Genomic DNA, 26,386 nt, shown 5'->3' with positions numbered 1-26,386 from the left:
CAGCCGTAAAACCAACAGATATGTACAGTGTGGTGTTTATGCATGTTTTAATAAAGTATGTAACAAATTTAAGTTTAAATCGCACAAAATCTTTATTGTTCTTATCCTAAAACATGAAAAACATAAGAGGTTTAGCAAATGCTACATTAAAGGGGAAGTGCCCATCTGTACACGTCTTCATTTCAACATCCGCAAAATAAATAAACCTACTGAAAATGTATTCTTTTTTGTAAGACAAATTCCATATTTTATTCTTATTCTAACTATAAAGCACTAATCAATCACGGTGTTGTTTTACACTTTCCCCTGCTCCCTTTTTCCTGGAATTGGCTTATTTTGTCTAAATACAGATCTGAGTAACCACCCCCATGCCTGGCCCCCATTGATGTGTATTGGTTTATAGATAAGCAGAAGTCAATACATGTCTGTGAATGGGGATTAAAAAAACTCTTTCCGCCTCTCACAGTTGCCTGCAAGAAGCACAGGTTGCAAAGTGAAAGTAGTTTTAGTTCCAGTTTGCCCCTTAAGAACTGAAAAATAATAGATTTGAGGAGTTACAAGTCCTGTCAACCAAAGTCATGTTGAACAAGGGGCTGCCCCTTTAACCAGTCTGTTATACAGTAGTAGGACTTTGGCCATTCTGTGGTGCACGCCTGAAGAGTTATGTAGCAATTTATTCAGTCTATGCAGGTATAACTTGACTTTCCACAAAATATCCAGTTGATAAATCCAAGCACATAAAGATCTCCCACTTCTGAACATGACTTTACATTACAACATTTTCCTTTACAACACAAGGGGTTACCATAGACAGATCCAGTACAATTGGAAGTGTTCATGTGTGTGATGGTGGGGTTTGAGGCTCAGAGGAACAGTCAGGGTGAGTTTTGGAAACAAAAAATGCTATTTTTCTGCTTGGATATCTCTAAGACTAAATCATGGTGGCCATGTTTTACTGTATGTATCTGTAACCACGATATGAGCTTAAAGGGGCCCTTTGTCTGCTCTAAGGCATGTCCCACATGAACAACTGATCTCCATCTGGTAGATGAAACCTAGAAGTTAAGTCTTTATATTGAACTTAGAGGGGCCCTGATGTCTTTAAGGCATACCCCATTTTTACAACTGATCTCCATCTGATGGAAAAAAACCTAGAAGTTTAGTCTGTACACGGAGCTGCTTTGAACAGTGAGGAACAAGCCCATTTTCAGAACCAGTTTATCATTGTTTTGGTCTTGGAAATATATACACTTTAAAAATATGCTATTTCATTCCCAGATGGTGCTCCCCCCGGGCAATGTGGGATGAGAATTCATAGCGATCCTGGCTGCGATATCCACACATGTTGCACTCAAAGGGGTCTCGGAATCCATGGCATCCCATGTGGATAGTAAACATGACGTAATCCAGGAAAAGAACACAGCAGTGGTCACAGCGGTACACCCCCAGGGGGCAGCCTTCCTTACTGAGCACCCTAATATGGTCTCGTTGGAACTGCCCAGTTGGCTTGGTGTTTTCACAGGCTCTAGAGATCTGTTTGGGTGGCTCAACTACACTGCTTGATCGCATAGAAGTAACAGTTAGGTTAGTGGGATAGGAGGACCTTTCTTCATGACTGCTGTCAGTATCAGTAGAGTCCTGAGCGTTGGTGATAGGGGAACCAACCCTTTCAGGCACCGAACTCTTCTCTTTTATGAGATGTCCAGAGAAGTGGCCATTAGGTATCTCCATGCGTGTGAGAGGCACTGGGCACAGGCTGCTAATAACAGACACCATTTCAGCAGTGGGAATGGATGGCGTGTGCACCATAGGACGTAAGACTTCAGGGTTCAAATAGGCCATGGTGCCTCCTATATTTTGTTCCATTATTCTTGCTGCCATCATGTCATGCTCCTTATCATACAAGTAACCGTTGTAGGAAAGTTCAAAGCATGGTTGCTTCAGTCCTGGGAACACACAGAGCCATACTGAATTAACATATTAACATTCACACACTTCATTAGAACTTACAGCACAGTTATGACACATTTATAAACTTGACACCTTCTTGCTTCTCCCTATTTCAGTGGTAGCTATAAGGACCACTATATTTTGTTTCCTTTTGTATTATTGTGAATTTAGTTTCATTTTGTTTGCTCTATGCAGGTTTATTGATTCGGATGGCAGTTTCAGGTTAGCATTTGATGCAATTGTTCTTTCTCCAGTCCCAAAGGTCTCTATAAAGTTCCACAGTACTTCTGTAGTCTTATACAACATTTGGACTAATCGGCCAGTGGTCATTTCTGACAGCCCCTGCCTCAAGTTTAAAAGTGTTGTGCCTTAGTGCTCATCCAGTTCGGGGCAGTGCTTCCATTTAAGTTAAGGTGCATAGGGGGTAACCCTAATGGTCCATTGGACTCTGCAGTTAGACATGAGTGTTGAATTGAAGTGCTTAGAAGCAGATTGTTATCTACAAAGGCCCGAGTTTGCACATGTTCATGCCTGTGAGTCACTGTAGAACAGAATTCTATGGCTGACTCTGGAGTGACTGTCTCATCTGATATAACACAGATACGCCCTCTCACTCTTAGAGACCTGAGCATCCCTCAGCAAGTACAAATGAATCATCATGTGAACAAAAGGCTTTTTCCTCAGGAACCATCACTAAAGGTAAGAAACCGATGAGCGCGGCGAAAACACACATCTGCTTTATCGGAATTCATGTTTTGCATATAGATCAACCTTCCACGGGATGCTAAACACTGTCATTTATTCCTAATGTAATGAATTGTCAGGGAATTATTCCTTCAGAGTTTCCACCCCATCTATTATCCACCATCAGTGACAATGTGTAAGATTTCTTAACTACCTCCAAAGAACCTCATGATATCTGCTCAAATGGTGGAGGCAACTGAACATGTATAAAAAGCCCTGCACTTTAGAGCAAAGGATGGTGTTGTGGTCTATGTGAGGGAATGGGGTCCCTTGCACCCCCCTATCAAATCATCTTTGATTAAAAACCTTACTGTGTGGTGTGGGACAGCAGGAGCCATGACACAGATCCCAGCAACCCATTGTCATGGACGTCCTAAAATATTTTCTTTCTCTGGGTTCCCATCTTGGATATTTACTTGTCATTGCATATTTTATATAAACGTGTTTAAACAAATTCGATTTTCCCCTACCACCAGTATGTTTGGGGTCATTCTTGAAGTAAAGAAATGTGGTTGACCCTTAATTTGCCTACACAAATAACAAGCCAGATACACATATCGTATCTTGTACCTGCTAAAAATACACACACAAAGTCAGTCTCCTTTGCTCTTCACCGTGGTCGCCCCCATTAAGATGGAAATGTAAGGGGACCCACCAGCTTGGTGTTGCAGTTAAGATATACATCATTTTAATTCATGATAAACTTAAGTGAGTGGACCACCATGATCAGTAGAGGAGTTCTATGTTTTGGCGACCATCTAGCACCCCAGACTGGTTTAATCCATCACTGAGCAGGTTCCAACCATAATTTGTCACTAATATACCCCATATAACAGCACAATTTGTCATTGTCAGCAAATTCATTACACTCCTACCTTTCTTTAAGTAGCAAGTCAGCAATGTGGGGGGAAATATTAGATTAATGTCTTTTTGCCTCCCTCATTGTCATGGTTTTTATCCACCTCCAGAGTTTGAATCTGATCCACTAACCGCACACATATTTCAAGAATGTTTGCAGCTATTTCTACAGCTGACCTATATCCGTGCCCCCAGGTAAGAAAGTGGTTCTTCTTTATTATGCTTTGATCCTTTACTCCATGACTAGCAGTAAAGCTTTAGTTGCACCCAAGCTGATTTAGTTTCATTTCATGACAGGGGCAAATTGGGCTGCCAAAGCAACCAATATCTAAAGTATTTAGTAAGGAGGTTAAGCTATCAAATGTGAGGTGTAGTAGTAGTAAAGTGACTCCAGTCAATGAAAGCACATGGGACATTATGCAAACCTTTTGGGACTGGCAATTTCAATAGGTGTGAATTATTTTAGCACAAGCACTATGGGGCACAAAGCATGCCATGAAATTCATCTTTAGACAATTTCTAACCCTTACCCTAACCCTAACCCTACAATATAATTTTTTTTGTGACTCCTACCCTTGGTGTCTGTTTTTTCAATGCTAAATAATCCTTGCTGGCCCCAATTTTCATGCATTACCCATACAGTCACAACCGAAAACCATTCATTGAGATAATGGTGCCCTTTGTGCTGACTCCCTTCCTATGGTTTGCAAACCCGAAACATAAAGAGCAGATTCATCTCTCAAACCTCGAACTTTGGGACCTGTGAGATCACAACAGCGTTTTGAAGTCACCCCTTATAAATAAAAATTATAAATAATGAGATTCATCGTTTTTTTTACAAAGGCGGGGAGCAAAATGTAACTTTAGAGTCATTTATTTTCTTCAACTATTTTTCTTTTCGTATTTACTGTGTCGCAGCCGTGGCACCGTTTATTAGTAGTAATATTTCAAAGTTACGTATTGGAAACTGCACGGTAATGGGCATCTGACCAAGGGAGACGTGGGAGCAGAGAATAAATGGCACCACTGTGTTTTTTAAGCAATAGATGTGCAGTTTTATAATTATGAGGCACTCCAATGTGGGTACAGAGTTGATATTAGCTACTGGTGGCCAATGTATTGTTTGCTTTCCTTGTCCTTTAAAACACTAAAAGTAGGATGTATTACCTTCCATTTCATCGGTATGAACAGCATTTCCCAGGACATATACATATATATATCATATATCTTACATTTAATAGAGGACACACATATATCTTTTGCTGGTATATTTACATAAACGCAATTTTCCCCAAATACAAATCAGGAAACATCTGTCACCTGTTCCTAATACCCTGTGTATTCAATGTACCTCTCCTCACATGCACACGCACATACATCAGGATCCATGCACCGTGCACCATCCAGTAAATAATTAAAGGGGGCATGGCGTCAGTGATAGTAAATCTTAGCCCTTTGGGTTAGATACACTTGTGCAGCTGCCATTGGCTGCTGGAGATTCTTCCCCTTTTACAATTCATGCTCTGTCAACCCAGTGTGAAATGTTCCCCATCAACGCCCTCCACACACACCACAAACATACACAACAGGGTGCCGTGTTAATCGGAGCAAGTCCCAAACTATCGGCTCTAGTTCACTGCCTATCAAGAAATGGAAAGAGGTTGTGAAACCCTGAAGGCAAATTCACCCTGGGGAGAAGGTGGGGAAGATGAATGGAAGATGGGGAGAAATGTGAGCCATGACTTGGTAGCTAGGACATGGTAACTACCTGCTAATGACCAACATTTTTTTTATTTTAAGCAAGGAATGTAAATTCTGCCTTTGTTGCTGAATAAAATGAAAACTGTATCTTACCGATGAACTTTTGAGGCATTGTACTCTTCCTTTTGGCCACGTTGTTGGCTAGCCGATCCAGAACCAAAGCTCTTTCACTCCCCATCTCTGTCTTGGGCGGCCGGGATTCCTCACTTGCTGCTGTTACTGTGTGTGTGTATGGGGGGGGGGGTTGGGGAAGAGAGAGAGAGAAAAAGGAATTGTTTTTGTCACAAGCAGAAGTGACTTTGAGACCCAGACCCTCTAAAATAACTGTCAGAGTCTGTGAAGCCTTCGCAGTAAAGGTTGCGGTTTTTTTGCCAGTGAGGTTGAAGTTAATTTGTGGTCAACTGAACATCATTCAGACACTTCATTTAGAAACAGAGAGCAGGAGCCAGATGCCAAAAATGTATATTAACTCTGTGGGCAAGAAGAAGTAGTGCAATTGCTGCAGGGAGGAAGTTCACTGAATAAAAAAGAGATATGAAGTCACCAGCAGAGCTTACAAGACATGAATCCATCATTAACTTCCTTGCACCCACTGCAACCCCATAGGATACACACCTACAGGTTACCCATTGTCTACATTATGAAACTAAAAGGAACTCTACACATCATATGAGGTCCATACCTCTTGAACTTTAAAAGTTTCATGATGTATTTGTTCTGCCTTAACTTGGCCATAGACGTGCAGATTTTACCCTTGTATCCAACGAACGATTGTACGTCGCAATCTTCTGACCTGCCACTAACCACTCAGATTAAATAAAGTAGTAAACGAATAAATCAGACAATGTTCTGGCTGTGACAGCAATTGTAGTAATAGAAGTGACACTTCAATAGAAGTCACCCATTGATATTGTCAGGCAATACATGCAGAGAAATTATTGTTAGCCAACAGAAATTTTCTAACCTGTTCCATTGAATAAACGACTGATCACCAAGGTCGATTCATACAACTTTATCTTTGTGTCTATGGCCGGCTTTGGCCACATATTGCATATTGCAATGGGCAAACATCTTTCCTTCTTACTGAGGGATTCCCACTAGATGCTTTTACAAATAAATAGCATTTTTTTGATGATTCTGTCCAGTGTATCCATGCACCTTCCTTACATCTATTCTACAACCACGCATATAACCATGAATTTGGTCCTCACTTTTCTGGGCAGGTCTTAGCTGCTGATTTGGGTCCTTAAGACAGGCCTGTCCAACTATTAGGCCAAAAATCAACCAGATGACAATCGGGCATTTTTGAGTTTCCAGATGGATTGAGGACCAGATCAACAAGCCAATGTGGTCCTCAATCTGATGGAAAAATCAAATGGCCCCTATTCAGGTCATTGTAATCCCCTAGGGGCCTAAATGACCTTTATTGCTTCAGTGGGTGTATAGGGGGAAAGGTCTGCTTGGTTGGCAATGTATGGGTATGTAGGATGGCCACATTACTCTACTTTTAATTGAAAGCTTCCCGCTAGAATATAGAACATTGCTGGTTGGAGTTGATTCCATTCAGCCACAAGAGCATTAATGAGGTTGGGCACTAATGTTGGGTCTGGCTTAAGGTTGGTGTCCAATTCATCCTACAGGTGTTTAGTTGGGCTGGGGTCAGGGCTTTGTGCAGGCCAGTCAATTATTTCACTCCTATCTGGACCTTTCTTTGTGCATGGGGGGGGGGGGTTATTGTGCTGAAACAGGAGTCTTCCCCAAACTGTTGCAACAAAGTAGGAAGCAGAGATTTTTTAAGAATGCTATTCTAAGCAGCAGTTTTGCTTTTACTGGAACCATGAACAACATCCCCAGACTTTTCATCCCTCCACCAAACTTTACAGCTTTAACTACACATTTAGGGAGAGAGTGTTCAACTGGCTTCTGCTAAAATTATACACTTCCTGTGATTCTTCACTCCAGAAAAAAAAAACCATTTCCACTGCTCTATGGTTTATTGAGTATCCTGCTGTATAGAAAATGTAACTGTATTTATCAGAAAGGCTTTGTTGTCTAACCTGACTCTTTTGTTGGCAACGTAAAGGACACCTGCTGCCTCTCTTCTGAGACCACTTTCTGTCTCTTGTCACAATTTCCACTGAGCTGGTTTTGAGGTTTTCTGCTCTCTGTCTATTCAAGGCGAGCGCACGGGTATCCTCGCTGTCTAATGGAAGGCATTGCTTCCTGTCCCTTTGCATTTGTGGTCAGTTAAGGAAGAGCGCTGAAACACTACAGCAGCACGAGGAGACTACAGTGAATAGACTGCGAACAGGCGAGATCATTATCAGCGGCTCAGCCAACTCTTCCAGGCGCTATTACAGAAAAAGCTTCAGAAAGAGCCTCTTCAGATAGGAAGGATATCTGTATATATATAAATATTCTACCAGCAGACTGTTACTGTCAGTGGTTGAATCTGTAAAGAGGGATTTTGATCTGATATGGTGTGAAAACTCATTCTTGCTTCCTTTGTAGTCAAAAACTTCAATTTTGTACAGCATGCATGCAATATTTGTAATATTCCTACCATACATTGAAAGCAAAGGAGGCAGAGAACCAATTAGATCTGTTAGGGGGCAAAGCATGCAGGTAGGTATCAGGCTGGTGATATAATCAGAGATGGAACCCACCAGAGTCATTGAGGTTCTGCTGGTAAATGCGACAACGCTCCTTATGCTCTTCCAGGGAACTGCGCTGCTTGTAGCTGCGTCCACACAATTGACATTTGTACGGCTTCTCCACTGAAGGAAATAAAACAGATCTAAATCTGAAACATAAATACATTTAGAAATGGATAATAATGAATTAATATGTATATACTGTAGACAGAGCCATCTTCTCAACAACACCTTTTGGTTTAGGCCAAAGTACAGCACTCATCAGCCAGGTATGGAAAAGTGGATTTGTTCAACATTTCAGTTGCCACCTCTATAGAAAGAAAGTGACAACAGTGTTGGGTATCTAATAAATCTGCCCACGGTTGAAGACGTTACCTTGGACTATATACAGTATACTGTACAGAGGAGGCATGTGGTCTGCTCTCTCACACTCATGCCAGTGCGGAACGTGTGAGATTCACGCCTGAGAGTGAACTGACTGGGTGCATTTCTTATTATCGGGTGTCTGTATCAGTATCCCATTCTGATTGACAACCAGTTGGTAGCTTCATTCCAGCACAGTTGCTATGAGTTACTGGACTAGGGGAAATGTAATTGGTCGGTCATTACTTTCTGATAAGTGCGAGATTCTCACCTGAATGTGTGCGCAGGTGCCCAGTGAGTGCATCTCGTCTTTGGCAAGCGTAACTGCAAAGATGGCATTTGAAAGGTTTTTCCCCGGTGTGTAGCTTGCCATGTCGGAGCAAGTTCCCCTTCTGGGTGAAGGACACCCCACATTGATTGCACTGGAACGGTCGCTCTCCTGCAATATGCAAGTGACGTCCTTAGGGAGTATGTCCCAAATTCAGCATCACGTGAAGCAATGAAGCTAAATAAAGGCCAAGGAGCAGCACAACATTAAGCAATGAAGTCAAGGTAGACCCGAGAGTGCTGCTGCTTTGGCCTGGTGTTATAATACTTTTCAAAGTAATTGTACATTATTTAAAATAAAGAACTGTGGTGTAGGAAAACGATAAATATATGAGCATGAAAACAGCTCACCAGAAATCCAACTGAGCCCCCACTGTTTTGGAAATGTAGAGTACCTTTATGCCTGTATTCAGGACCGCCATCAGAAATCGCAGGGCCCCATACGACAACATTTCCTGGGCCCCCTGGGCTGTGCCCACTGTAAGCCCCACCTACAGGTACACCCTCCCCACCCCACAGGTCCGCCCACCACCACACAGTAAAAAAAACAAAAAAAATATTGGTGGCTAGGGTTCCCACATGTTAATAAAAAATAAAAAGATATTGGTGGTCAGGGCCCCCCATAAAAAAACATTTGTGACCAGGGCCCCCCCATTAAAAAATATTGGTGGCTAGGACCCCACATGAGAGAAAAAAATTGGTGGCCAGGGCCCCCCCCACATTATGAGAAAATTGATAGCCAGGGCCCCTTAAACGTCCATGCCTTCCCGAAGTCAGCAGCTCTCAGAAAGATGGGGGGCCCGACTGATCAAGTAAGTGTGGCGTGGCCGGGCCCCCTTTACCCTCGGGGCCCCCTACAACTCTCCCCCCTGTCCCCCCCCCGATGGCTGCCCTACCTGTATTACACCTTTACTTGATGCCAGGAATTGTAGTTTGTCAGTTGGAGGCACACAATGACACACACACAGGGATATAAGCAGAAGCACAGACACAATGACAAAGGCAGAAGCATATAATATATATATATTCACATAGGAATTAGCAAGAAAAGGTTCTACATACAACACTGATGCTGTAGCTCTGGGTTAAGCGCTGAGCAGTATCCCCACTTGGGTCCAGATAAGAGTTAGACTGTTGCAGCTGTGTGAGTGGGAATAGTTACCAGTGTGGCTTCTCTTATGTACCAATAATACATTGAGGCTGTTGCAGGCCAACCCACAGATGTCACAGTATAATTTTGCCAGGCCAGGCCTGCTCATATCAAATGGAGCAGATTGTCTTGCCAGTTGGATGCTATCATACGGAGCACAGTCGGAGCCATAGTCGTATGCAACGTCTGTTCTCTCTGGGGGGTCCATGGATTCCACCTCCATTGATTCCTTGTTGACAGAGCAGAATTCATCTTTGATCCTCACCGTATCTTCTGCACGTATACAGAAAATCAAAGAACTCAGCTATGGGTGTTATATTTATTGGCAGAACTGGAACTCTCTTCATAAATGTTTATTGTAAAATAACTACTGGACCACACCAATACCAAATATGTATCGTTTTATGGCAATTTCTGCCGTATAAATCAAAAACACACCGAAGATAGCAGATAATTTCAAAGTACCACTCCAGAAACCAGCACACTTTACACTGCAGTTCCAAAAAGACCCTACTAGTAAGTTGACCCCAGAAATATTTTTTGGAGGATTTTGGAGGTACATATTCTAAAAAATATAAAATTGGTAAATATGTCTTTCAACTCCAAGCTATCAAATTGTAAATCCTTGCTAAATTGAGTGGTTATTATGCAATTGCATTAAATGACATACAACTTCAAATATACATCATGTCTCGCATGTTCTTGGCTACACAGATAAAAGACAAAGCTAATACATCATATTTTTGAATGTAATACGTCTTCTAAACTGTTGATGAATATAAGGGGGGATAGATCTGAGTTCTTAGTAAAAGCAAAGTTCACTCTGGAGAGCCAAGTCACACAATATCCAAGGTAAAAGCTAAGTTCACTCTGGAGAGCCAAATTAGATTCAGTGTACTTTATTCAAACACAACATGTTTCGGACAGACATGTCCTTCATCAGGTGCTGATGAAGGACATGTCTGTCCGAAACATGTTGGCTCTCCAGAGTGAACTTTGCTTTTACCTTGGATATTGTGTGGCTTGGACGGTGCCACTGACTCTGTCGGATAGAGCCCTGATGCCTTTGGAGTGAGGGACCACCCGACAATCAATAGAATTACTTCTGAGTTCTTAGTACCCTACCTACTTTGGAGATGGGTCCTTACAAGACACTTACTAACCACCCATGGGCCAAGGTTATAATGAAAATGATTTATGTTACTGTCTGTGCTTGTCTGTATTTAGTAAATTGTGTGTGCACTTCATCATTGTTGTGTAAGCACACAAGCATACAGTTTATACATAGGCAATGCCCATGCCCACAGTTTTTGCTCAATATCCAAGTTCTGCACCTTCAGCCAACTTGGGCAGTTTCTACAAGGATGGTGGAAACTAAAGTTCAACCCATTCTAGAGATCCACAAAACATAAGCGTGACATGATCTCATGGCAAACCAGTAATAGCGCGGGTATCTCTAAATCAGTAGCAGCTTTTCCTGCCAGTCACCAGACCTACTATCAGTGAAGTTTCCTAGGAAGTCCTTTGAATAGATGTTTAGTGGGTGTGATGTGTTGGCCTGATAAGCTGATGAGTTTTCTGCTTATTGAGCTGATGAACCTCTGGAGAATCAGTGTAACCGTATCCTGCCCAACTCTATCCCCGGAAATCACTTATGATTAATATAAAGCAGAGAGGATATTTGTCCTGAGCACTAAACCGAGCTCTGAACAAGTGTGTGCAGAAGACAAGTAATGTATCATTTTGTAGAGAAAATATATTAAAACAAATATACAGAAACTTACACATAATGATTCATTTTAGTTTCCCCATCCCTGGTTTAGAGGTGGTAATTCAATACATATGTTTGTCTAATAAAGCAATTGTATCTTGCATGCTATTTGGGCTGTGCAATTAGACACCCCCATCCCTCAACAGAACAGCACTGACCACCTCATTTCGAGAAGGCCTTATTCCTGGAGAATACAACTATAGGGGAAAACCAGAACTCTGCAAGATAAGAAACCCAACAAGGGACCTCGACTCTTAAAAAACCCACAAATATCTACCGCCTCTACCCACTGCTACTCCTTGGACACGTTATGTATAAGAGCAGGCTGCTGAGAACTCGGCGCTGCCACACCAAGGCAATTACCACATCCTGATGCTTAGGCTTCTGTCTATGAGTCAAAGAGAACAAAGGCAGAGCTGTAGCTCACGCTTCCCGGGCTGAGCAAGTGCAGCAGGAGAGTGCACGCTCTCAAAAAGAGTGGAATAGCTATATTCTGACACTCTGGCCAATTATCTTGCATCTTGTGGAGGGAAACAGAAGACACTTTATTTTATGTGGCAGAGTGGTCTTCTACATCTGGCTTCACAGGGGTGACTATGGGCCAGAGATTCAATGGATCATCATCCCTTTTTTTCATATTCTTATTTTATGTTCCTGCACCGAATAGGTGATTAGCAGGTTTAATAAATATATACATTGTCATAAAATAAAATTTTTGCATTTGAGTGTATATTTCCATGTCCTTTTATCTCAAGCACTGCTAATCATGAAAAAGCTGGGCATACATGCTCAGATATGGTCAGGCAATTTGGACGATTTTGACCATACTGCCCAACCATGTCAGGAGGCTGTTCCGACAGATATCCTGAAATCCTAGTGGACTGAGGCCTATCTCTTCTAACAGAACGTATTCATTGGCCATTGGCCATTGGCCCATTATTTGGCCTGCAGGGGGACTGGTTGGAGTACTGTAGGGAACAGTCTGTGTATGGACACCTCTTTGGGGCCCAAAATTCTGCACTGATGTAAACAGTGGATTTTAAATAAGGAGGTCTTATTTTAATATCCTGCAGTCTCAAGTCCGTAGGATCAATCACCACAGCACTTAAGCCTTTGGGATCTCGGAGTGGACTTTGCTTTGAACCTTAAGATGGAGCAATTGCGTACCATAAGCCACTAAGTGAAAGTGCAATGCTGTAGTTAAGCTTGTGCACCCCAACATGTGCAACTGAACAAACGAATGAAGGCAGCACTATGTTCATAGAAAAAGACACCTTGTTCTGCTTCATTTGGGAGGACAAATAACTTTGCTTTCATGCACCAACTCCAATGCAGAAAACATTGTGCTTTGAATATGTATTTTGCACTTTGCACCCTGCCTGAAGTTTGTAGGATCTCTAGCCAATATGGTTTGAGTTTCTGTTGAAACAAAAACTAGGATCTGAGCCGTAAGCATGTAACAGCTGCAGTATAGGTACAGGAACTTTTTGATAGTGTTTAAAACTTAACCACCCTACAGAAGAAGCACAATAGTCTCTGGGACAGGCTACAGCAGGGGTCCCCAACCTTTTTTTTACCCGTGAGCCACATTCTAATGCAAAAAGAGTTGGGGAGCAACAAAAGCATGAAAAAGTTCCTGTAGATGACAAACAGGTCTGTGATTGGCTATTTGGTAGCCCCTATGTAGACTGGCAGACTACAAGAGGCTCTGTTTGGCAGTACACCTGGTTTTTAGGCAACCAAAACTTGCCTAAAAACCAGGAATTCAAAAATAAGCATCTGTTTTGAGGCCACTGGGAGCAACATCCAAGGTGTTAGTGAGCAACATGTTGCTCGCGAGCTACTAGTTGGGGATCACTGGGCTACAGTATCTGTTCTTACTCTTTAACCAGCATTGGTCATTGACAAGGGGTGATTAAAACACAGTTCTGATAAAGTAGGTTTGGCACATTAAGCTTACTTGCCTTATATTTTAAACACTTTAAAAAAGTTAAAATGGGGGGAATACATGAGAATAGGGAAGACATGCATTGTGCAACCTACAAGTTAACAATATAAAAAAGGGAAGATCTTGTTGCATAGTGAAGCAAAATACAATTTTCCAATAACAGGGCACGGTTAGTAAGGTTGATATTGCTTACCCGTTTGTTTTATGGTATGATATCATTTATATATAATATAGTTATAATGCAGTGATCCCATGAAATATCATCACATCATGCCTCTGAAGACATTGATAAATTATCTTGGAAGTGTTCATAAAATCCTAAATTGGAAGATTATCATCTACCTTGTGGTTTTATTCCTTAATGGTTTAATAAGCAGCTTTTCTTGAACTAAATAGGCACTGTAGTCATGGGTGGCAAAATAATCTAGGCCACCAAAGACACAGGGGCAGGCACTCATTGATGTGGCAGTCTTTGAGTGGGTGGAAACGTCTGAAAAATGAGCGTCCTAAACCACAGCAGATGAGGAGATATGAGTGGCTTGTGGCAAGAAGAGCTGATGCTACAGAAAGAACAGGACAGGCTAATATCGTTCTTTAATAGGTTTAGCGGAAACAACACATTCCCTTTGGTCTGAGACTAATTCATGAACAAGGAGTATGAGTTAACTCAGGATTATGTTATTTCTGATATTCCACAGAGATGAAACATCAATATTAATTTTGAATATCAGATGACAAAAAAGCTGAAACTGGGAAATTTAATGTATGAGTTACGAGAATAGGGCCTCTCGTTTTACTGATTTACATGACTGTTTCAAATATGCCCAACGTGGCAGTGCTTACAACTGACCAATAACTATACTAACTGGAACATTATTCAGGCATATGCCTCTATGACATTCACCTTTGGATTCTGGGTTCCATATGGAGAGAACATTGGTACTTCCTATTTCTATGTTGTGTAGAGCAAATGCTTTACAATAGGCAATGGTATTGAATTGCCTCAATTTGTACACAATTTGCTTGATAGTGGACTGGTGAAGTTCAAGTTTTTTAGAAATTATATATACTGTATATATGTAACTTTGGAGTATTTTTCTCAGTAAGTATAGGAAAAAGAATGTGCCATTTTCATAGCTATGCAAGTTGGGCCACTTTATTAACTTATTTTATCTCTCTGACACAAATGCTGTTCTAATTTGTTGAATACATGATCACAGGATATTTCTCTAAACATACAGAAATAGAAAAACTGCTGAGTACCCTTTTAATAAGTCCATGCAAACACAGAGTAGCCAGGTAAATATTAGCTAATGGTGTGCACAGGGCATCCAACCTACTTACATTTATAGACAGAGCAAAAAGTATGCACAGATCCCTGGCGGTAATAAAGATAGATTTGTTTCGGATCACCCTATTACTCATTCCAGATAATGATTCTTTGGGGTCCCCCTGGCTCCTTCTGCTCCCTGCAAAGATGGGACAGCAGCCCAGGCCCCACTTGGAGTTCCAGGCAAGTTGTCTCTCCCTTACTGCACTGGGAGAAGAATTGAGCTTCCAGCAATTATTTGCAATTAAATATCCTGCTAATGGCAACTTCCTAAGGAAGGTCTACTCCAATATATGTGTCTGGCCAACCCGATCAGTTCTAAAACACTCCAGCTTTCAGAACCCAAGAACATATTCTCTGTTTAACAATAACCTTCCTTGGACTCACCTATTATATTTATATTTCCTTTGCTCACACCTTGCATTTCAGTGAACAAACAGAAATATCTTTGTGTTGCAAACTAACCTCCATTTTCCAAAACTCCCTGAGGGGGCACTTGATCCATGTGCTTTGAGTCCTCCTTGTGCTGCTGAAAACCCTCATTGTTTATGTCGTCCTCCTGATTTCTTTTTGTGGAGCAAATGGTCAGATCTGGAAAGAAGATGAGGGAGCTTGAATAACATTGTGAATGAATTCAAATGGAATTTACTTTTATAAAATATACGATTTTACTGATCTTGACAAATGAAACATGGAAGATTTTTCACAGGCAACCTTGGCATTTATAATGTTGTCTATTGAGGAGGCCTTCTGGCAACCGATAGAATGTCTGGTACATCAATATTATCTTAAGGAATTTAATTTTGATTGCACCCTTCAAAAACTTAAGATTTAAAATTAGCATGTTTTAATCATATTACTGGATAAACAGTAAAAGTATTTAATGTAATGTTGGAGGCAAATCTTCATTTGAATGAGGTTACCTGCAGGTTCTGGCTGTTCTTGAGAACTCATAGAATCCCTGCTTGTATCAGCGTCTAAAAAAAACACATAAATAAGCATTTAGTTAAAATTACACTGTGAGATCCAACAACAAACAATTGGAGCCTAGAGGGGCATCTAGTGAGTTGGTTTCAATATCAGTAGATATCAAAATAAGAGCTCCTATACTCCAGTTTAGTGTTAACCAGAAATAAGTCCAGGTTATACTGTTTCACCTATTAAAATGGAAATGCTGAAGCAGCAAGTGAGGGGGAGAAAGACTATTACCCACGATGTTAAGAAACCTGGAAACTGTGTACCTACATATTCGGACAACAAATCCAAAAGTTTTATAAAGTGCATAACTTGGTGGAAAAACTCAGCTACAAAAATTCCCAAGAGATACTTTATGCCTCAACAGAAAATTGTACATGAGAAAGAAAAGACGTTTCAAACAGCGCATTCCTACACAGAAAAACTCAAGTGGAAAGAAATCCAAGAGTTTCATATGTGCCGTGCCTACACAGAAAAACTCATCTGGGGAAAAACAAGTTGACTGTATGTACGTAGGTTCCTGTAAAATACAACCGTTATGTAATAAAAGGAACAACGTTTGCCCAGGATTACTAACACTTTATTGCAAAGCCCCCGGAATCTCTTCAATGCAGTGTAAAAATACCACAACACAGTTGCACAAAAACAGCCAAAAAGGCTTCCAACTATAAGTACACTTTAAAGTCCTACCAAAAACACATCCAGGACTTTCGGTAACATACGTGTTAACAAAACTCCAGTATGGATATTCAGAAATAGAACATGTGCACACAAAAAAGCAAAATGTTTTAGATTTTAAGTTCTGTGGGCAAAGTAGGCAAGGTAGATACAGAAACGGTGAAGGTACAGAGACGTCATAACTACAAGTATACACATATAATGATCTGACACAAGAGTAAAGACGCACCAAATTAAAATAGGCTAGAACCACAGTTAACTACTACAAATCATCGATATCACAATACATTTACAAAACTCAACAAAGTCAATGGCCAAGTGCTTTTATATACACACACATACATTATGCAAAATGAGAGGCAGAAAGTTTCTCGCATTTCTTCCCTAATTGTCACATTTGCTGTAAATACACACTCGAATTGTCCTTTATGTAATTGTGGTTTCACAAGAGGCCCCACCTTCTCACATAAGAGTACTTGAAAACTGTGACTCATATGAACCTTTTACTCACTTTGACTGCTAAGAATATATTTTTTATTTTGATCACACGGAATTACACTACACTACACCTTTAAGTAGGTGATGGACACAGAAAGTCATGGGAAAGAGGAGGTGAAAGCATATTAGCTGGATGATTAACAAAATCACTTCTTCTTTGTATTATGGCTGCATCTTCTCTTCCAAAAAAGAAGCAATTTTCATATTTTTTAGCTGCTTCGTGCACAGAATGTCATTATGTCTTTGATAATGGGCAAGTGCAGAGGACCTGTTTTGTTTGTGTGAATTTTGTGGTCACACCCTCATTGCACCACCCAATTAATGGTTTCAAAGGTTCAGAGGTGAGCACAACTTCTGCTTTTTGCTATAGGTTTCCTGGGATTCCCAGTTTTACCTTGAATATTGAAGAGAATATGCTGTAACATCAGGAGTGAACTATGATACAGCACAGTACTGTCTATGGAGGTACTACTGAATCTATTGAATGTTTTTGATACTTGAAGTGTCTGCATGATGCTTATGACAACAGCCTATGGCAAATAAGATATAGGCAGTATAGCATAACTTTCTTTCCAAACCATAATCTGCTACTCAACAGACAAAAATGATGCAGTTAATGATCAAGTCAATCTGTAGAAATACCTACTTTGAGCAACTGAAGGTCATCCAGGTGTTACTAAACTATAAGTCAACAGTATCTTGTGATGAAATTGCTAAATGGCTTCCTTTCTGTTCTGTACAAGCACATATGTTTTATTATGTGTTGTCTTAAAAAAGGGAACATACAGTTCCTTAAAACAGTATATTTGTATACATGCATAGATATACAGTGAATTTCTGGCTAGCCTGATTCCCATGGGTTTGGCGGGTTGCGTTGAAGCACACTCATCAGCATATGGCTCAAGTCAGGTGCAGGTTTCTATAGAGCAACTTCAGTGCAGGGTCTACCAGTGTCCACCTGCCATTCATTGGTATGTGCCGAACACATTCTCCATCTAATGTTATCCTCCTAGACTAGAGGGTAGGTTTTCAAATGTCCCTTCTCACTCTCAGGCCAAGTTGGGCCCAGGTTGACAAGGGTGTGCACATGTGTGTTATGTAGGAATATCTTGCCAGGAATCAATTATCAGGAACCATTGACCAGAGAAGTGCACTTCAAAAGCTGCAATAAGAGAACTTGATATAATGCAGAAGCATAACAAGAAGGGGTGCAACCACACATGGGGCAAATTACCTGAATGTTCACATAGTCGAACACTATCTCCATGGAGTTTAGTTCCCTCCTGGTGCTCTTGTTTCCTCTCATAGTACAAAAAAGTACCTGTCTTATAACCAAATAACCCTTATATGCTTGAATATGACTAGAAAATTGTGTAAAATGCTGCACTTGAAAAGGAGCTGAAGGAATTGGTGAGCAACCATATAACTCTATATACAGAGCTATCTGGAATGTAGTACATGTTCTCTTAGAGTTGTTGGATGGGGTGTATAAGAGTTCCCACAATTACAGCAGGGACAGCTAGAGATCTTCAGGCACCTTTTAACTAGTGGAGTATATGGTCACAAGTGGGGTCCTAATCGAGAAGTGTGGAACACATGGGACTTCAGATTATGGCACAATGCATGTATAAGGAGCACGATATAAAATGGGTGAAGCTTTAAATATACCATGTTGTATCTCACTGTTATTATTAAGTATAAGGATAAGAAAAACACTCATCCAGACTGGAGAAAGCTTGAAAATATTTCTGTAACCTACTGAGAGATAATGTATCTGCTGTAAATAGACTTGTGTTTTATGTAATGTGGTTTTTGAAGCTGCTCCACCTGCTCAAACTATTTTAGATCAATAGCAATGACTCACTGTAACTTGCACTCACTTTGACTCGTGTATTGTACATTGTTCAGATCAAAATAAAACCACAAAACAACTTAATGTGCCTGATACTGAAAACAAATGAAAAATAGATTAAGAAGCAGCTGAAGTGTTCTCAGACACATTTGCGTCCTCGAAGATTCATTAAATCAGTGGGAGGTAAGGAGCAAGACTGCCCTGTACTTACCTGCTACTTATGGCAGGCATTAAAGGACAGGGAAAGCTTAACTCACAGGGGGAGCGTAACATATTGGCATAATTAGCCCCTTACATAGACTTGTGCAATATAGTATATTTTGCTGATATCATTCAGGTGAGTTTTTCCTGTCCACCAAGGACTACATAGGCATGTTGATGCCGTCCTTCTCTGATGTACCGGTAGGCAATCTGTATGAGCTGATCATTACCTCGGTCAAACAAATGGATCAGCCCAATTTGGCCCAGCATGTGCATGGCCAAATCAGGCCCACATTTACCCATTTGGCAACCTTGTTATCGAGCGGATCTCTGGCAGTGTATGGCCAGCTTACAAGGAATGCCTAGGAAAGTCAAGTAAGGTGGTGGTGGTGCTAGACAAGGTTTCCCTAGCCTGTGCATTTTTTTCCCAAAAACGAGTGTGAGTCTAGTGAAAAAACTGATTGATATCCATCAATGAAATAGGATTCCATTGCTTTCTTTGATGTCTTGCACTTGATTTATGATTTAGCACAGTCACACTCCTGTAAGGGCTAGGCACAAGAAAAAGTGACGATTTTGATATTTTGCCCACCCCCTGTTGCCTACTGCAAACATGTAATTGTAACCACATGCTTCTATTCCGTAATTGTCTCGTCTATTTGTATCCTAGTAAGCTGGCCATATGCAATAAGATGCGCTTGCTTGGCAAGGTCTGAACACATTGTTTTGTGCAATATTTGGTATGTGTATGCTGGGCGATCTCAGGTGATATCTTTGTACCAAGGAAATGGGTTGGTATATCGATTGGGCACGTTTGAAAATATCACCGGAACCATCAGCTGCGATATACCTATATCAGATAATATTATAAACTATCAAGCTAATTCCTTTCAGTCAGTAGAACAAACTAGTTAATTTAATAATTTCCGGTTATCTCTAATTGTGCGACTTCAACTTCACATTATCTCAGCACAAGAACTTTCATTTTGTGCTTTGCTCAATAAGTTATACTCCCCTTCATATGCAATCTAAAAAAAAGCCCATTCATTACACAGGCAATCTGGTAGCCCTGCTACATGCTTTGTGTGCAGTATGACAATAGACACAAGTACTTCTGTGGTGTACCAACTTTTTCACTTTGAATATTCTTGGTAGAATTTACACATGCAGACTACCTACTTGACAATTGCAAAGCCAAGTTTTATAAACTGATCTTTTATTACCAAGGACCAAGGCATTGTCTAAAATGTAAAATTAGAAATTAGAAAATGATAAATTAGATATAAAAGTGCAATATTTAATTCCCAGCCATTAATAAAATAATGGATGCGCTAAATGTATCATACCAACACATGGCTGATATAACTCAAGATCTGCTCAAAAACTCTGCTAAAAACATAACTTTCAGCAGATTCACAGAAGAAAAACTATGGAATTTACATTTGTGCACAAATTCAAGGTTTATTTTTTTACTTTTCAATTCAGCTTGATCCTTTGCAAGCCTGCTGTGCCATTTACAAGTGTTTACCAGAGCAATGAACAGCGCTTTGGTCCTTGCAGACCCTTTGATGCAAATAGAAAACAACAGGAAAGAACAACAGTCACGCAGTAAAAGCTTTTGATCCATCTCATAATTTGAGTCACTTAACATCTCCTAATGATATTTCCCAGGTTGTAAGCCTATATGTGCACAAGCCACACACACAGAACCTAGTTCTGCCATTAAGAAAAAGAATGTTGTCACAGCAACATGGGCCCTCCAGACTTGGTTGGGGCCATACCAGTGCTCTCTACAGAGGAAGAATATTATTCTCCTCCCATGAACTGATATTCCTTTAAATCCAGAAGAATACTTTGTTTGCCCCGCTGCTGCCTGGAATTGCTTCTCCATTATGGATTTGTCCAGTCTACCCAGCGCTCCCTGCAAGAATGCCACATTGTGGATGGAATTCCCTGGGCAGAAATGTTTTATGTCATCAACAAATACAGATAATATGCTTACACTGCCCTATCCCAAGCCAAATAAACAGAATAAAACTTGGTCCAATAGAGAACCTTTTGGACACCCACTAAGAACCCTTCTCCAAGCAGAGAATGTTCCACTGACAAATCACATACAAACAGCATCACTAATACTGGTATATGTGGAATAAGGTACGCCTGTAATTTACCAGACCTAAAATTCTAGAATGAGAAATGTTGTAAAATGTTTTTAGTCATTTTTGTTCATGGGTATTTGTAATTTGTTCACACATTGAATAAAGCTGCCCAAGAAAATCATGTTGCAAAAGGTTCCCACAAAGCAACTCTACAATTTCTCAAGAACTCGAGAAGAATTTGCCGGTAAGTGGTGTGATTAAAAAATTGCCATACCCTAATGTGCCCACTGGTTTGATTGGATTTCAGTTCTACGCTCCTAAATTCTTTTAGCAAAAAGGCCCATGGAAAAATTGAAAAACTGAAGAAATCTCATTCTGTGAGAGATTCATTTTTTGTTGTAATCTAGCTACATTTTTTTCTCGATTTTTGAAAAATTGACTCCTAAATCCTACCAGCTTTAATCATACAGGTAGTGCTTATTCCTGACACTTTTGTGCTTCTCAGACTAGTCTGTAGGTGTGTGAACTTGAAGTGAAAGTAAGACTGGTCGCAAGTAGCTCTATACGCATGGAAATAAGTAGACTCTTATGGCAAACTACAATTCTCTTGTACAAGAAAATCAGACTCAATGTTTAAATTCACTTAAATTTAATTTTCATGTTGGAGTAATACAATTTGTTTATTTAGAGATTTGGTTAAAAAGTCTACTGTGTGAATGGGGACAAAGGGAAGGTAGCCAACAAGGACTGTGCATTTTAACAAACGCCCCAACATATTTCAAACATATGCAATATTTACTTTAAAGTAAGAAGAAGGAAAAATATTTTTACATTTGAGCTATCCAACTAATATATCTATATAAAGTATTTCTTGTTAAAAAAAAAACCCCTATTTTATATAGAAATATGTGTTCTTATATGTGTTCTTACTTTCAGTATCTCCATGGTTTTATAGACCAGTTACTATAAGAGCTGCCGGGTTCAGAACGTCATTCTCTGCTGTATTTTGCAGGTGCATCCACCAGAACTGGCTAGGTGCCGAGTAGAAAGGGGAAACTTACTATCTTCATAAGAGATTCGGCATAGAATGAAGTGTTTAGAGAACTTATCAGGAAGAAAGTGTTTCCCAGCTGTTCAATTCTGTAAAAATAACCACCAGAACCAAACGTCTCCATAGAATGATCACATCAAGGTTGCATAAGCATTAACTGCCTAATAATCACTCGGATCAACTAATACTTCCAATTACTATCTATCCACTTCTATTGGGACTAGGATGGATTTCAAGTCAAGAAACTAGTGATGAAAATGGAATGACAGGGCCAGATCTTGGTTGGGTGCCTTTCTAGTAACAAATGGCATTTGTTGTGAGTAATTAAAGGCTTTACTGATGACCAATGTTGGGGTCAGGGATTCGAAGGCCCAATTTTCCAGTTTTTCTCAAACTTGGTTATGTTCTTTAGTCACTTTTCACATTTATCTGTGTAACGTGTCCACAAGTATGCCCAGCATGTGCCGGAAGTCACAATTCAACTTTTAGCGCAAGTGTGGATCTCTTCTATCTATTTCGGATACAGGCAGGGCTCTTAATCACGCCCTCCTGGCAGGAAACTTCAGGACAACTTTGGAAAGCCTCAGTGACTCCTATGTCTTCCTGCAGTCGATTTACATTATTGCCAGAAGGAAAGCATTTGAAGATTAGTCGCCTGCTGCACTATTGGAGATTGATCACGGAGCGTCTAATCTCTTTGTGCGTCAATGGCTTTAAAGTAGCGCAATAATTAGTATTGATATTATTTATCTGTATCATTATTTAGTCATTATTTAGGGCTAAAGAGCAGGGACTTTCTTAACTGTTGTATCGATCAGTATTTATACATAATTTATGCTATGAGTATATGCCCTGCTACTGTACAGTGCTGTGAAATAAATTGGTACTTTAAAAATTATTATTGATCTAATGGCCAGTAAAATGCTTTTTTTTTCTTAGCCTTACAAGCTTCTACCATAAACTTTACTCCACTTATGCGTGGTCTTTGTTCCACAGCAAAAAGCAAAATGCTGAGCCCAAAAAGAAGGCACCAAGCAAGTGCTCTACTACCCTTTCGATTTTGGTTAACCGCCCCCGAAGCCCACTCTAACAGTATGTATTTTTAGACACTACAGAAAATGCCACACTACCACCCCTGTTATGCTCCATCCTGTCGCCATAGTTTATGGGAGAGAATTCAGAAGTGTTACATTTTAGGTCAATGTGTAAAGAGCTGCTGTTTGACACTGAACGTTAACTTTTTGTTCCACTTTTCTTATCTTATATACAATCACTGTTTCATAATTTTTGGCAACCAAATACAGAAGATTTATCTGCCCTGTAACATCAGTTTATCAGTGATTCCGTTTTAGGCGAGACTAAATATTATCAAAAGTACACAGAAAGAGAAGATTGAGCAGTAAAAACGGCTCCTCCGATTGACTTATTTACCCTACACACCTATAGAAGAGGCAGGTTAATAAGAAAGGTTTGGCATACAGAATGGATTGATGAAAAAGGGGTAGAACCAGCCCAAGAGAAGGTTAAAGACATAATGAGGGTGACAGTATAGGCACTGCAAAAAAGAGAAAAGAGGAAGAAGGATATCAGATAAGCAAAAACATAGAGAGAAGAAAGTGAGGCCGAAGAAACTGACGGAAAACAGGAAAAAAAGGGTTCCAAATAATTGAAAGAAAGAACGCAGAGATGGATTTACAGATAGATAGATAATAGATGAAAAGATTGTCTTCAAGAAACAGTGAAAATGCATTTGCACAATCTGAAAGGAGAGAGAAATGAATAAAGTGAAATCATTTAGGGAAACAAAAGCGAGAACCTCAGCTTTTCCCACTGCTCATAATACGGTCAGCTCTAGACTTTAATATTCAGGAATAAATCATCGAATTCCGTGACCTCAACGAATCTGACTGTAAATGATGTTGTAAACAAAGTACCCTCTCAGTCCTGGTTATACTGTTCTGTTGTTTGATTAGTAATTCGATTTTGAAAAATCTCAGAAATACACATAGGGGCAGATTTATCAAGGGTCGAATTTCGAAGTAGAAAAAACTTCGAATTTGAAGTCGGAGGATTTTATACATCGTACGATCATATTCCCATCATAGTCCGAACGTACTTCAAATCGTACGATTAGAACGATTTTATTATACGATCAAACGATTTTATCATACGATCGTACGATTTTCCCAAAAAATCCTTCGACTTAAAAAAACTTAGCAAAACACACAGGAGGTCCCCCATAGGCTAAACAGCCTATAAAGGATCCCATTTCTGTATTTGGAAAACCATTATCTGGATAGTTCAGAAATATGGGAATGCCATTTTACATAAAGTTCTATTTCAGCTAATTATTCTATAATTGCTGTCCTCTAGTCATACCATACTGGTAACTAGTTGCTCTCTAGTTATACCATACCAGTAGCTAGTTGCCCTATAGTAATACCAAACCGGCAGCTAGTTGCCCTGTAGTTATACCAAACCGGCAGCTAGTTGCCCTCTAGTAATACCAACCCAGCAGCTAGTTGCCCTCTAGTTATACCAAACTGGCAGCTAGTTGCCCTCTAGTTATACCACACTGGTAGCACTCTAGTTATACCATACTGGTAGCCAGTTGCCCTCTAGTTATACCAATCCGGCAGCTAGTTGCCCTCTAGTTATACCAAACCGGCAGCTAGTTGCCCTCTAGTTATAGCATACTGGTAGCTAGTTGCACTCTAGTTATACCATACCGGTAGCTTGTTGCCCTTTAGTTATACCAAACTGGCAGCTAGTTGCCCTCTAGTTATACCATACCGGTAGCTTGTTGCCCTCTAGTTATACCATACCGGTAGCTTGTTGCCCTCTAGTTATACCATACCGGTAGCTTGTTGCCCTCTAGTTATACCATACCGGTAGCCCTCTAGTTATACCATACCGGTAGCCCTTTAGTTATACCATACCATGGTTGAGTTGGGATTTGTTTTCACTGCTTGGTAAAGTGAAGAAAAGCTAAATGTGGCCACACAGTGGCGAGTGTAATGAAGGTATTTATTTCATGTGGATAAGAAGCATTGTGACTGGCGCTATTAAATACACATTCAAGCACACAGGAATATAAAGGGGAAGCAAACCCCACCATAAGGAAGGGGCATAAACGCTGCTTTATACAAGGGGACACTCACATAATGCCTTTATGAAATAGCGACTGGTACCGTAATTCAGGTCTACTCTAACCCTGAGAGGCAGATTTAACAATGGCGGAAATTTCTCCACAAAACTCAATGTAAACGAACCCAACACTTGATTCCAGCCTTATATTTACTGCCCCACTGCATATTCATTTAACTGCCCTTAGTGATTCTGAACAAACACAAAACTGCCAGTGCCAAGTGCCAGTCAGTCCCCACAGCCTGTGAGGACATTTGGTGACAGGATTTTTGAAAGCCACAAGGTCCCAGATAAAACATAAAAGCCCCAATATAACACTACGTTTAATGATGTATTTCTCACACTGAGACTAGGCAACTTTATTTAACAAAAAATTAATAAACTCCTGCGGCAAAGTAACAAATACAACTCTAACAAGCGCGGAAGGATTCCCTTAGGGATAACGCGCGGCCCCAATGCCCCGCCCATTCTTTTCAACGCGCTCTCTCACCTGCCATAGTGGGACTCTTCCCAAGAAAAATCCCTCCGCCGCGCTCTGTCCCACGTGCTTCTCCTGCCGCGCAGTCTCCAAATAGCTTGGCAGGCGGGAGATTCCTACAGCGAGAAGGGATGAGGCGTCACGTGACAGCACACGCTTCAGGGGAAGGGGGAGTGGAGGCGGGCGGGCTCGTGTCAGAGCAAAGCTGTTGGCTTTTATTGTGTTTGCAATAAGTTATAGTCGCCTGAAGGGAAAGATTAATCGAGATACGTTCTGTGTGACAGACTTTCCCTGAGGTTGATACTTTTTAGTTGCCTAAGTTGAATAAAACGCTTTGTTGTTACCATCCTGAGGTAAATAAAGCGAATAATTGTTACTGAACAGAAAAGCATGAATTATCCTAAAAAATATAATGAACGAGCTTTCCAGTCAGCAAGCTTAAATGAATCAGCTTCTCCCAATATCTCTGCCTTCAAACAAAATATAGACTGTGGGTGCCTGGCCGCCATTTTATGACATAGAAATATTTGATGCCAATGTAATGACAGGAT

At 40.4% G+C, this 26,386-nt stretch overlaps 1 protein-coding gene across 1 annotated transcript; it reads right to left on the bottom strand.

Annotated features, from left to right (window-relative positions):
* Window positions 1-36: 36 nt before the first annotated feature.
* On the bottom strand, window positions 37-26,182 carry LOC108702488 (zinc finger protein Aiolos-like). Its single transcript, XM_041578568.1, has 8 exons — window positions 25,848-26,182; window positions 15,780-15,833; window positions 15,322-15,447; window positions 9,820-10,080; window positions 8,602-8,769; window positions 7,980-8,090; window positions 5,407-5,532; window positions 37-1,946 (listed from the first exon to the last, which is right to left on the bottom strand). Exons 1-8 carry the CDS (start codon window positions 25,852-25,854, stop codon window positions 1,264-1,266), a joined length of 1,536 nt encoding a protein of 511 aa, XP_041434502.1. The 5' UTR covers window positions 25,855-26,182; the 3' UTR covers window positions 37-1,263.
* Window positions 26,183-26,386: the final 204 nt, after the last annotated feature.

Source organism: Xenopus laevis, chromosome 9_10S (genome assembly GCF_017654675.1).
Source record: "Xenopus laevis strain J_2021 chromosome 9_10S, Xenopus_laevis_v10.1, whole genome shotgun sequence".
Classification (NCBI taxonomy): Eukaryota; Metazoa; Chordata; class Amphibia; order Anura; family Pipidae; genus Xenopus; species Xenopus laevis.
The sequence above is the reverse complement of the archived record's forward strand: the minus strand, read 5'-3'. Positions and strand labels throughout refer to the sequence as shown.